A 13,065-nucleotide genomic window follows, 5' to 3' on the forward strand; every position below is an offset into this window, starting at 1 on the left:
TTTATTGTTTTGCCTGTCCTTATACAACAAAGGAAAACACTAGTCATTTCCAACATCCAACATCTAGGAAATAAAACACTATTAGAAATACATAGGTCTTAATAAGCGCCTTTGTTTTACAAAATATACAGTATCTGTTGAAAATGGGATTCTGCCCCACCCCCAAAATGGAAGAAGCGTGGCTAGTTTATGGTCAGTTTACAGTGTGGCTAGAATTAAAGTGTGTTATGTTGATTACGTGGCCTTCTGTACTCTTTGTTGTTTGATGCTTTGTTCTACCCCCCCCCCTCCCTCCGTTTTTTACTACCATGAAATTGTAAAATATTTGTGAAGTGGGCCGCTGTTACGGTAAGTTTATGAGTCTCATGTGTTGTAGGTTCTGCCACGTGCGTATGTAAGACAATTGCCTTATTCTAATTGGAGTGACGTTACTGTTGAGACGATAAGATTATGAACATAACTTAAAAGATAGCAGCATCCATGTAAATGAGTACTTTTCTGAATCTTTGGACTGTTTAATTGAACCCAAAATCTTAGAACCTGTAAACTAAATCAGACACAAGTATTTGAGTGACTAAATTGGTAGGTTAACTAACAGCTGACCTGCTTAAAGCTTTTGTTGAAACATGCAATGGAGATAAAAGATGACGTCCACTTATATTTAGTACTTCGCCTTGCTATCTCTACTAGTACATGATATACGCTTATGAAAGGACAACACTTGGTGTAGTGTGAATGGATTTTTCCTAAACTCAGAGCCAGTCAATACACAAAGGAAAATCACATTAGTCCATCAAGGTCAAGTCTGAAGTTATGGGGACATAGTTAATCTGCCCTCAAGGGTTGTGGGGTATTATGCAGCTAAAGACCAAAGGACAACATGCACACTAACAATGGGCCAATAAGTCTGGGATAGTGTGTCAATCAGGGGGCCCCCAGGAGGATTGACCTAACTGTGTTAGCATCTGTCACGTGAACACAGTATAATCCTTTTAAAATTCTCCAAATCACCATTTACATTTTTAAATCTATTGCATTGATCTATATTGGTAACATTTGTTAAAATTGCATGCTTTGTTTTACTTTCCCCTGAATATTTTCTTTAAATAATTTCCCTAAGAGACCCTCTTGATGTGATGTTCTGTATAACAAGACAATATTTTCTATAAAGTGTTATGAAAAACAGATACAGGCTAATCTCAGTGGGATTAAGGCGTAAAAAGATTTTAAAGTAAACATGGTACTGGACTCATGCAGGTTGATCATCACTGTTTACTGAAACCGTCATAAATGGGGGAGGGGAAGACAGTCACTGGGGTGACTCATGATGCTTTGTAAATGCTTTTTGCACCACAAACTAATGACCCCTCACCCTATACCCACACACCCCTTCAAAGAGCTGTCCTTTGTAGTATTTTATTCTGTTTACGTTGCAGTGATTTTTTTTGGTATTCCTTTAACTCATCGACTGCCATTTACCGGTGCTAGATATCCAATCCTTTTGAACGTTCATTCATTTATTCACCCTTTCAAGTCAAGTCAATGGCACTGCCAGATGAGCATTTATAGTCATTTCTACCACTTCTAATGTAGAATGATAAAGAGTTACTCGTATACTTTCATTATTTAGCTTTTATTAGGTTAGATTTATTTATAATTATGATACAAAACATTACAAACAAATGATATGATTCTATATATTCATGAATCAATGGCACATACAATTTTATCACAGAGAAACACAGTTTATGAATAAGTGTCCACTGTCATGATCGCAGTTCCTGAAAGGGTTAATATAGCCAAGGGATATCTTTTTACTTTAGGTGTCTGCGTCTCAGTCCATGAGGTTCAGAATCTAAATGGACCGTTTTATCCTTTCCATTTCCTTGCTCCTGCAGTTTCAGTGGATTAGCCATCTTTCCCATTGTTCTGACAACATTGAAACCTCAACAGAGTGTGGCACTCCTTTCCTTCCCTTTCCTTTCTGGTCTAGTCGCCAACTCAGCAAAATGCTCCACAATTTTAAATAGTCAGAGAAATTTGCGCTTGTCTTATTGAAATGACATCAAAAGTTAAAATGAAAACAATTATATTAAGACTGGGGCCGCCCTGTGGGTGAGTAGCTAGCGCATCGGCCTCACAATATGGGTCCTGGGTTCAAATCCAGGTCGGTCCACCTATGTGGAATTTGCATTTTCTCTGCGGGCCTATGTGGGTTTTCTCCGGGTACTCCGGATTCCTCCCACATACCAGAGACATGCATGGCTCTAAATTTCCCCTGGGTATGAGTGTGAGCATGAATAGTTGTTTGTCTCCTTGTACCCTGTGATTGGCTGCCCACCAATCCCCCCGCCTCGTGCCCAAAGGCAACTGGGATAAGCTCCAGCACCCCCCACGACGAAAGTGAGGATAAAGCGGTTAGAAAATGAAAAATCTATATATTTGAAAAAACACACACAATAACATGACAGTTATTGTTTTATCAAGTTATTGTACACAGATAGTGTGTCAGAGAGACCATAAACGTTTGATTAATCATGAATGGATATTGTCAAAATGGTCATTTTGTACTAAATCGTGGTTATTTACAAGGAGCACGGTAGAAAGCGCTCGCGCTCTGCTATTGGCCAGCAAGGTTGAGGAGGAAGAGGAGGAGGCGGACACTGCCGGGCAGTGCGAGTGAATTGATGCTGGGACCGGCCGGCTGTCGGTCGGGAGTGAACCGACATTGTTATCAAAAATCGGCGGTGTCTTTTCACGGCTTTAATGATCGGATCTGTGCTGAACTTCTCTCATTTGTTTCTTCTAACAAGATCGAATGCGTTGAGTTTTGTTTGACGGCTGGCTGACACCTCGCATGCAAACAATAACAAGTGGAAGCGATTCGAGCACAACAAAAGACATAAGGTGAGAAACCTTTGTTCTTCCTCAATATTATGAAGTTCCTTGTCTTTTAGCTTTGCTTTTAATTGCAATCAAACAATATGCAATGTATGTTTGTTGACTTTGGTCGCCTCCGTTTTTTTTTTTAATGGATGTCTACATCAGGTGCCAAGTTTAAACGCACATTGTTCTTTTTTTGGGTGTAATTGTTTATGGGTTGTTCTGATGTTATATCTGCTATGTGCTGGGGATTGTTGACATGTCAACATAAATGCTTTACACACTGACAGACAGTAGCTTGATGACTCAGGTGATAAAGGTGTGAAGCAGCATCATCAGCAAGAAAGGGGGAAAGTCATCAGCGAGAAAGGGGGGAAAGTCACAGTGTGAGTTTGTTTTTCTTTTTAACCCACATCTAGACTTTTCTGACTCCTCATGTCAGCTGGTTTGCGCGGTGAGAATATCCTGTTTCCCTGGACAAAACAAACAATGGGCAGGCAGGAACGCGATATCCTGTAGTGCGGTGCAAAGGTGCTCCCAAAGTTGAGTGACGACATCTAAACTCAAAAGTTAACATGGTGTCTCGCTACCTACATTTGTTGTGTGAATCAGGCTTATCACGAGGACATGGTGTGAAGACAAAATTGTGAGAAACAAAGATTCAGCCTGGTTTGTTTTTGGTTTATTCAGTTTGTTTCTCGTGAGAGCAACATGTGCTTTTCTCTTTGATACACACACACACTGCCAGTGCAGCACAGCTTTGTGTCAACATTAGGCTGGGATATTCAGTTGATTTTAATTCGGTCAGCGCTTCCAATTCAATAAAGCTATTAACCCCTGGAATATTCCTGTACTGCTATGAGGCTGTGCACAGTTATAATATTTACCAATCAGGGCCCATTAGCAACCTAATCCATCCTGTGCACTTGTGCAACCGATGTTAGGCAAACTGCCTGGAAAAAGGGAGTGAGCCTAGCTGCAACTATTTCTACATTAAATAAATCCTAACTACACGGATTTCACACATCAGTCCTTTATAGTTGTTAGGTTTGGATTGGTCTTGTCATTTCACCTTTTCCACCATGTGTGTTTATGTTGGTTTCCGACCCTTGCCCCCTGCACCCCTTCTAACATACGGAAGAGAAGGTGCAATGACAAGATCAACCAAAACCTAACAATAGTTCAGCTACAACTAAATGGCAATAGTGGCAAAACTACATCAGAACTATTTGAATTAACTTGCAACTTTAGAATGGTTTTCAAAAATCATAGTACTGTTAAAGTATATATGACTCTTTTGGGCCTTTAGGACTCCAGAAGTAGCTCTCGGGTATTAGGAGGCCAAGGAAAATTCTACTTTAGTGGTAGCTGCGGACAAAAACTTTCAGAAGTTGCTTGACACCATGGAGAATGATAAATTACTTCAGGTGAGCTTTGCGAAAATGTTTGTCCACTATCCCGCTCCTCTGGAGCAGCAAGCAGTGCATTATCAACATGGTGGGGAGACTATCTCTAGGGTTCGGACAATATGAGGGACTAAGATCTCCTCTCTTGAGGAGCTAGGTGAGATATCCTAAAGCATTGGTGACACGCCTCTCCACTAAATGTTGTAGCATCATCAAGAACACGGAATCCAAGTTCAGTTGAAATTAAGGAGGACCATTATATTCCAGTGCATGCATTTTTCAATCGAGACATAATTCATGCAATGAGAATGTCTTTGATGGCTTGCCCATGATGCGATCACAAAGGTTCACTGCAAAAGTGTGTTAACTGGCATCAGTTCCTCATTTCTGTAAATCGAGCAGTAGATACAGACATAGGTATTCCTTGTTTCATGTCTGTTTTGTTGTTTCAGACAGGATATCCTGAGTTAAACAAAGAGTCAAAATAACACGTGCATGAAAACTGAAATTCAACTGCTGTAGTTACTAGTTAAATTTATTGTGATTGTTGAAAAAAAATCGATAGATGTGTAAATCCGTGAAGTGAATCCACAATAGCTGTTTAAGTTCAGAGTTTGAAGCATACATCAATATTCTTTGTGTTCCTGACTGTGGGCACACTGGAGACACATTTTCCAATTTGGGATATTCCTAATTGCAATGAGGCCAAGGAACTGAGAATCTAAAATAGTATTTGCCTAGGAGGTTTTGAATAACAAAAGAGGTGTGCTACTCGGTTATCATGTTTCTCTTCATGCACCCGTCCCCTCATGTAAGTGTCTACCAATTCCATAATCTACATACTGTATTTGTCTGTCCATCCAAGCCTCAATTATAATCAGTTGCCATCCCACCTATATGGTTGCAGTAGTTGATAACTTGAATGAAAGCCCTAGACCCAACCCACATGTCGAGAATTGAACAAGATGAGCTTCTATTATTTACCTTCTTCTTAAGAATGAAAAAAAACATCCCCACTGCCAACACATTTCACTGCCTGGAGTCTAATACTGATCAATACAACTCAAAGCTAAAAGCATCTTGTGAGTGTTTCTCACATTATATGCCAGAAGAGACGGAGGCATGGTAGGCCCAAGGGACCTGCAGGATGCTCTCAGTCTGCATCCCCTCCAGTCTGTTAAGTCCATAGTTCTTTCCTGCCTGTTGCTTCCTCCCCAATGTTCACCTGAATGTATTTATTTGCCTGGGTCATGTAGTATTTTGTGTGTGTGGGTGTCTTTTAGTTGCTACTGTATTTGATTGGACCTTCTTTGTCTTTTCCGGCTAAAGATTCATCATTAACGGAGTGTCATGTGAGCTTCTCCCTTTAAACGTTAATGCTGAAAACCAACACCTATGAAAGCATAGACGAACACCCACGCATTTTATACTGTAGCGGAGATCACGGACATGGTGCCTTTGGGTTATAGGTAACCTCTAAGAACCCTAACCATATGAGTTATTTTGTACAAATAGTATATACCACTCATGGGACTGAAATATTTCCTGGAAATGTTGTGAAATCCTATAATAATGTAAACACAGACAACTCTATTAAGATGAGTGTTGCATATGGCTAGATATTGAATGATTTTGTTCCTTTGCTCAAAAGCCTTCTTTATAATCATGAGAAATCATGTTTGTTCACCCCCAAGGGTATGCTTTAGAAAAGACACGCATAAAAAAATACACACATGCAATAATTAACATTATATATCTACCCATAACGTGCGGTGTTAGGGATATGTAACAGTGTAACAATCTGTGGCTTTATTATTGTTTCTTATTTTGTGGTTTTGTTGCATTGTGGTTAAGGGTTGAGCATATGCTACAGTAATAATCACTGTGTAATTAGTTTAACTCTCAGGATGACTGATGTTTCGTGTGGCTAAAATGAAATTAGTGGGACCCCTCTGATAATACTAACACTACACTGCTTCCATGTTCACATGGGGAAGATTAATCTGATTGGACCATCATCCACAATTACTGCACCGGAGTAACAGCAGCAACAACAACAAAAAAACACATAAACAGATGATTACACTGAACTAAACATTTTTCTTTCGTAATTTAAAACAGTTTTGTCACATTTCAAACTTCTTTTATTTTCTTAATGTTACACCGCTTTAAATGGAAAACAAAACCATCTTAGTCAAAATGTTTGCCAAAGTGACAGGTGTGCAATTAATAGCATGCTTTCCCATTACAAACAAAAATATATTTAAATTGACTTTTAATATTATTTAATAAAAACATAGGAACACAAACATTCACATTCACAACCACACCTTCATAATTATAATAGTAATAAATATAGTAATATTAAATGTTAATCACTTTTAAACATTAAGTCAGGAGTAGAGTGGGTCAACAAGTGGGCTAATCTTTTATTTATTGCTTCTAGGGCTGAGTGTAACAGTTTTTGTGTTTGCATAACTGATTAGTATAATCTTTCAAACAAACCCCACATCAATTTTAGTTAAAGACAATTGAGCATCTCACCACATATTTTTCCTAAGGCCATCCAACTTGAAACGGTTTCCAGTTGTGTAGTTCCAGCAATATGACAGTTTTCCATAGTCCACTTGTCTGGAGCTTGATTATTCACTCCTAATAAGCCAGGACAGCTGTTTGATTTAAAATCACAAGTTAGTTAAACAGAATTAAGGCATTTTGAATTATGATTATGTTTTGATTTTCCTGTTGCTTGTGTGCTTATTTGGTATCTGTGTAATTGCCAGATTTGTTTCTGTAATTGTTAGCTTAACCTCTAACCACAAATTATTTACATTTTTCATCCTAAAATTCCAATTGAGAGTTACTATTACCCTGCTTTACTAAAGACTAGCCGAGTTTAATTAAGCTGTCAACATTACTGAAGAAATTTCAATATTAGCAATTCATTGTTCATCTTCATCTATCCCTTCTCATTTTTTTCTAAAATGCTGAAATACTGGGAATTCACCAAAAAAATAAATGAGTCTGCATTAAATAACTTGAGGCTGGGGGCTATCTGAGACAATTAGCAAGCTAGTATAATGAATTTGTTACGCAGTTTATCTGCCAGGAGACCGAGTAGATAGATCTGCATCACAACTTTATTTACTTGTATTGTCTTTTAAACATCATTGTTGAGAGGCTTAAAAGAAATAAAATTCCAGACTACCCACACACACACACACACCATTGTTGGGCTTTATTTACACTTATGGAAAAAAACAAACCAGATAATGTTCTTGATTCATTTATATTACCATGAAAATGATGTATTGTAATTTTTAATGGATTACAGGGGTAAAGACAGCCAAAGGCAGAATGTCTGAATCAAAACAGCTTGATCATGTTTTTAGTTGGATGTGTTTATGGTTGGTAAAAGAATGGTAAAAGTAATAAATAAAATCACGTGAACTGATTTCTACTTATTTCTTTTGGACTGAAGGTGGAGCCAAATGCATTTCTTATTTATTTAGGTTACGCTAAAGTATATGGCTTGAGTGATAACACAGGGACTTATTGTTTGTCTTCCTCTCAAAAATGCAAAATCACGATCTCGCTTAAGGGGAAACATGTGTGCTATTTGCTGCCATGCATTGACCTTAAAGCATTGGTTCTGTTGTGGTCTCTGCACCATTGTGTGGTCTGAGTTGGTCCAATTTTTCAGAAGGCACTGGTCCCAAAACTGCAGGATCCGCTGACAAACTAAAAAACTTAAGAGCAGAACGTTCTGCATCTCATTAATTCTTGACACTTTGTACCAAGAGCATCTTAGCTTTATTGCCTCAACACATTCTAATTACTATATTTAAACTACAGCAGATGATAACTGCTCTGATGTTTTGTTAATATGTTAACATGTAATCATAATAAACACATCTGTGATCCATCATTATTACATTTTCCCTGGCGGAATATAGTTCATTGTATTTAGGTTTTGACTTGAACAAGACACTTGGGGTAACAGCAGATTGTTTGCATGGCAAGGGATGTCCCATTTACATATTTTATAAACTGTTTATTTATGTATGATTGCAAATTGACCATCTATCTATACAAGATCCTGATTTTTGGCAGCTGGATCCTGCTGCCTAGTTTTTGGTGAAAGGTTCCAAACAATATCCTTTGAGGCGCGTTAACACTCCTGCACGTGCACGTTTGCGTGTGTGTCTCAGGCACACTGCACATGTCTTGTATTCAGCCTGTCAGCTGTAGCCTCAGTATGCGGTATGGGTCGTCAGCTGCGGGCTGTGTCGATGACAGCTGTTTCATTGCTCCGGTCACGCTCTTGACTTATTCACTCGGAGGCTTTCCCTCTTTTAAAATAATTAATATTCCACTTACTCTACATCCTAATTGGCATTATCATCCTATGTCAGTCTTGTATTTTGGGACTTGGAAGTGTGATGATCTTGTATTTACATCCCCATTTCATGACCAACCTTGTATTCTCAACAGATCAAGGCCTATTCATGAGGTAGAGAGAATATGGTTGGTTAAATTTAGTGGGCCATGCAAATACTTTTCATGTCCAGGTTTTAAAAGAGAAATAAATATGCATATATTAACTAACACTGAACACTCTGCTACAAAATATACATAGAAAACACGTTATTGCATTATTTTTCAGCATTTTACAGCTTATTTCTCTTTATTAAAAAAAACTGTAATGGAGAAGCTACATTCCTCCATCTTGTGTTCCTAATTGAGCATTGCAGCATTGACCTAGTCCAACCACAACTCCTCCCTAATGGTTTATAGTGGTGCATAATAGTGGTGCAAGCACCAGCTTGAAAACAATGGACCTTTTAATTGTCTCTGAATGCTTCACATGTGCTGAATAGAGAATGGCTCCTACAAGTGACCGAATAGTATTAGGTCATCACAATTGTTGTTTGAATGCCGTGATAGAACTTTGATTTTTTTCAATAGTTGTTAAGACTGGGCTCTGATGTGCAACACATTAATTTTGTACTGTAATTCGAACATGTGTTAAAGAAACAAAACTAATTTCTGGTGAGATGTAGCCTTTATTAGTCGACTTTGGCCAGGGGGATTGTTATACATCATTAACTGGTGCCATTAAATATAGAGAGCTGAAATGTATTAGTTTATCTTGCCTGTCATTCTGCAAGTCTCGTGCATCACTTTTGATATTTCCCTATATGCCTAAGAAGTGTTTTCTTGACCCACGTGACACTGTTGTATGCGATCAACTTTATGGTTGTCACACCAGGCAGCTATGGGTTTTCACGCCTGTCAGTTCATATCATGGTAAGCTAGTTCCAGTGGCCCTTTGACGTCATAATGCCCCCCTGATACCTTTAATCGCATTGAAACATGAAATTACATATAATTCCATGTCATTGTGACTCTAAATGTCATTGTAAAATTACTACAATTTCATATAATACTTTACGGCTACCCACACAGTGTAAGAATCTCTGGTTCCGGAAACATTTTCAAAAGCACGCACACAAAATATTATTTCTATTGTTTCAATATATCTTGTTGCTCGCAGATGTTGTATCAATTTATTTTTTATTTCTTCAGCATTGTTGTCTTTGCTTTTCCTGCATTTTTAATGTTTTATTTGAGGGACAAGTGCAGTGTGTGCACAACATGTGCTTATTAATCACAGCTGTAGACAGACTAAAACATCTGGCAATGACTTATGAGAACTTTCCCAACCCATAGTTTAAGATCAAAGGCTTAGAAATGTTTAGCACCACCATTCCACTTTCTAATGTGCCATGTCAGTACTACTTTACCACCCTTGCATATCCAAACTGAGGCAATTCATTTTAAAGCCCCACCTGAATGTAATGGGTGGGGATGTCTGGACTCCTCAGGAAATTACTCCCAACTTCCAACACAAACCTGACCCTTAGCCACTTTTGTAACACTAAAATGTTCCACTGAAATTTCAATATTTTTTACAGGAGTCAGGGGGTCATTCGTTGAATATGATTTACAATATACTGAGGAAAAAGTATGAGTTATTGCTTTGTAGAAATGTTTTATGCTTCTCTTTTTTTTGTTCTTGCATACTATGATTGTTTTTCCATATTGTATTGGAGAACTTTGCTGATAAAATGAAAATATAACATGTTTCAACAGTGTAGACTGTGAGTGGTGAGATTTGTAGTTTTCAAATTAGTTTGGAAAATAGGAAGAAACTGAGAGTGACCTTTGACTCAATAACTGGTGAGTGTAGCAGCCATAGATGAAGTCAGAAAATGTATAATATTGTCTAACTACTTGTGACCCTCACTGTTTATATGAGCTTCTGCTGGAATGGTTCTTCGGACCATCACTAGTATTTGGATCATGATTATGCCTGATACGGACTGCTCTAAGGCGATGACTCGCACCGACATGACGTCAGCTGGGCTGGCATGTCACAATGTCTGTTTGTCCTCCTTAGCAGTAGCCTTCTATCATAATAAAGCTCTTTGGGTGGCGCTAACTCGAGTGATCTGCAGGCTTCTACTGGTTTTGAGAGGTGTTGTCATCTGTAGAAGAAATTGGCCCAGAGACACAAGTTGATGGCTGTGCGCATGGTTCGAGGAATGGATGACATGGTGGCATCTAGCAGTCAGTTCATTTGGAGTATGGGACATGGGATCTTAAGGAGATGGTACAGTCGAACAATGTTGCCATGCCAACAATTTCTTGCAGCGTGCTTTAGGATTGGACATGGTTACCAGGTATGGCAACTGCTTGTTGCCTATTTACATCACTGTTTTTATAACTTTAGGTGCCATTTTAAAAGGTTTGTGCAACAATTTGTGTTGAAAGTGCCCATATGCAATTTTTCAAGCTACTTTAGTAGTTGGTGGTTTTGGGCTCTTATGCAGTACCTTATAGGAGTGCACATATGTTGCATTGTAGATCAGTTCTGCTGACTGCATCACATTTCAACTCCAAACAACTCACCTGGAACAAGACAGAGGAATCTAAAACTTGAGGCACAAAATTACACTTTGTTTCTTCAGAAGAAAGTAAAACGTATTCGAAAGCCACTATACTGTGGAACTCAAAACATTTTGGTTAATAGTGCATTGTATCTTATTTGCTGGAATAAGTTTAAACAGGTGGAAATGTATCCAGTGGCTCAATTTTCCTTATACATTCACAAAAACAAAAAAAAATACAAACACCACACAAAAATGAATCACTGTTTATACTATCAAAAGTCAAACAGCTATTTTACTTTGAGCAATAGTGGCTGCAAGATGTTTTGACAAGGTTAACAGGGGAATGTGGAATCTTGCTGTGCAATGAAGGCTTCATGTTGCAAAAACTATCTTGTGTTTTTGTCTTCTTTCAGATGACTGAGGGACGCCAGTGCCAGGTACACCTACTCGATGAACGGAGGTTGGAGCTGCTGGTTCAGGTAGAGAAAAGTCTGTCTCTAATTTAGATATACTGCATTCCTGTGTTGATAAGTAAGTGGGTTGTAGAGATGAAGGCGGGGGGTGATGATAGACATAGAACCTTGAATGTAGTAGTACTTTCAAAGTGATTAAAAAGATCCCTGATATGTTCTGATGTTGAAATTTCTTGGCTTACAAATCTTGAGAGACAACTATAATATAGAAAGTAAAAATATTTGCCCTTTTTATATTTCTATAAGCCGCGGCTTCTCTCGCGAGACCTGTTGGATTTGGTGGCATCCCATTTTAACCTGAAGGAGAAAGAGTACTTTGGACTTTCCTTTATAGATGATACGTAAGTGTATTGTTCAATATAATGCATGTTATGTTGTTTACATGTCATTTAATTTTTTGCCTGATGCAATATTTATTCTCTATAGTGGTCAGAATAACTGGCTTCAGCTAGATCGAAAAGTTCTTGACCATGACTTTTCTAAGTCTTCGGATACACTGGAACTCAAATTCTTTGTGAGGTGAGCAGGCCTGTGTCGAAGGATAATTTTATATTTTATATCTGTATAATATGCTGAGTGTTGACTAACTAGTATGGAAATTTGGCCCTGAATTTATAACCAATGTAGACCAGTAGGTGGCAGTCATGTTAACTGTATCAACATCTCGAGACTCAAACGTGTGAAATTGATATGATACTGAATATAACCCAAATACTATTTTTTTTTTTACAGATTTTACATTGAGAGGGTCACATTCTTAAAAGACAACACCACTGTGGAGCTGTTCTTCATGAATGCAAAATCGTTGGTGTTTAATGTAAGTGTTAGGAGTTGTACATACACACGTGGTACAAGTTTCACTCAAAATGTTCGTTGTACAAATTCAAGAGAGTGTAAAGGGGTACCTTAAAATGTCTGAATAGTTTTGTGTGTTTTAGCACAAGATGTAAGTATTGCTACCTAGGGGAGGGACAGTCTAGGAAAATACGAGGAGAACATGAATGCAACAAACGGTCAAACTTGGCGATCATGTTTGTTCCGTGGGTAGAGCATACTGGTCGCCATGGGAGACGGAGACTGTTGAACCTGCTCGGACTGTACCACTTTTCCGATTGGGGGGGTTGTATTCGTTTTTTTTTTTTCATTCCGTGGAATTCATTACAGATCATAATGTGTTAACTGTCAGTACTTATCACGATTTAAAGTTTAGGTGAATAAGTAGTTTCATCACTTACCCCTTCAGCAATTGTAATACAACGTTTAATCTGTGTTCTAAGTGGTTCAGTCGGTAGCGAGAGGACAGTGGTACCGTTTAGTTTGCCTGAACTCCACTCTGTAGTCTCGCTG

At 38.3% G+C, this 13,065-nt stretch overlaps 1 protein-coding gene across 5 annotated transcripts in view; it reads left to right on the forward strand.

The window, feature by feature from the left end:
- Positions 1–324: 324 nt before the first annotated feature.
- frmd4ba (FERM domain containing 4Ba) overlaps positions 325–13,065 on the forward strand; it is a 29,146-nt gene continuing 16,405 nt past the window's right edge. For 2 of the 5 annotated variants that reach the window (XM_077726597.1, XM_077726598.1), the window contains exons 1-5: positions 10,796–11,035; positions 11,659–11,724; positions 11,965–12,059; positions 12,145–12,237; positions 12,451–12,535. In XM_077726597.1, coding sequence (XP_077582723.1) covers positions 10,874–11,035; positions 11,659–11,724; positions 11,965–12,059; positions 12,145–12,237; positions 12,451–12,535 — 501 coding nt within the window. In that variant the 5' untranslated portion in view covers positions 10,796–10,873. Of the gene's footprint in view, positions 349–2,670; positions 2,908–10,795; positions 11,036–11,658; positions 11,725–11,964; positions 12,060–12,144; positions 12,238–12,450; positions 12,536–13,065 lie in introns of those variants that run through there. The other 3 variants (XM_077726600.1, XM_077726601.1, XM_077726599.1) reach the window with 3 other exon arrangements.

The sequence above is a fragment of the Stigmatopora nigra genome, chromosome 10, assembly GCF_051989575.1.
Source record: "Stigmatopora nigra isolate UIUO_SnigA chromosome 10, RoL_Snig_1.1, whole genome shotgun sequence".
Classification (NCBI taxonomy): domain Eukaryota; kingdom Metazoa; phylum Chordata; class Actinopteri; order Syngnathiformes; family Syngnathidae; genus Stigmatopora; species Stigmatopora nigra.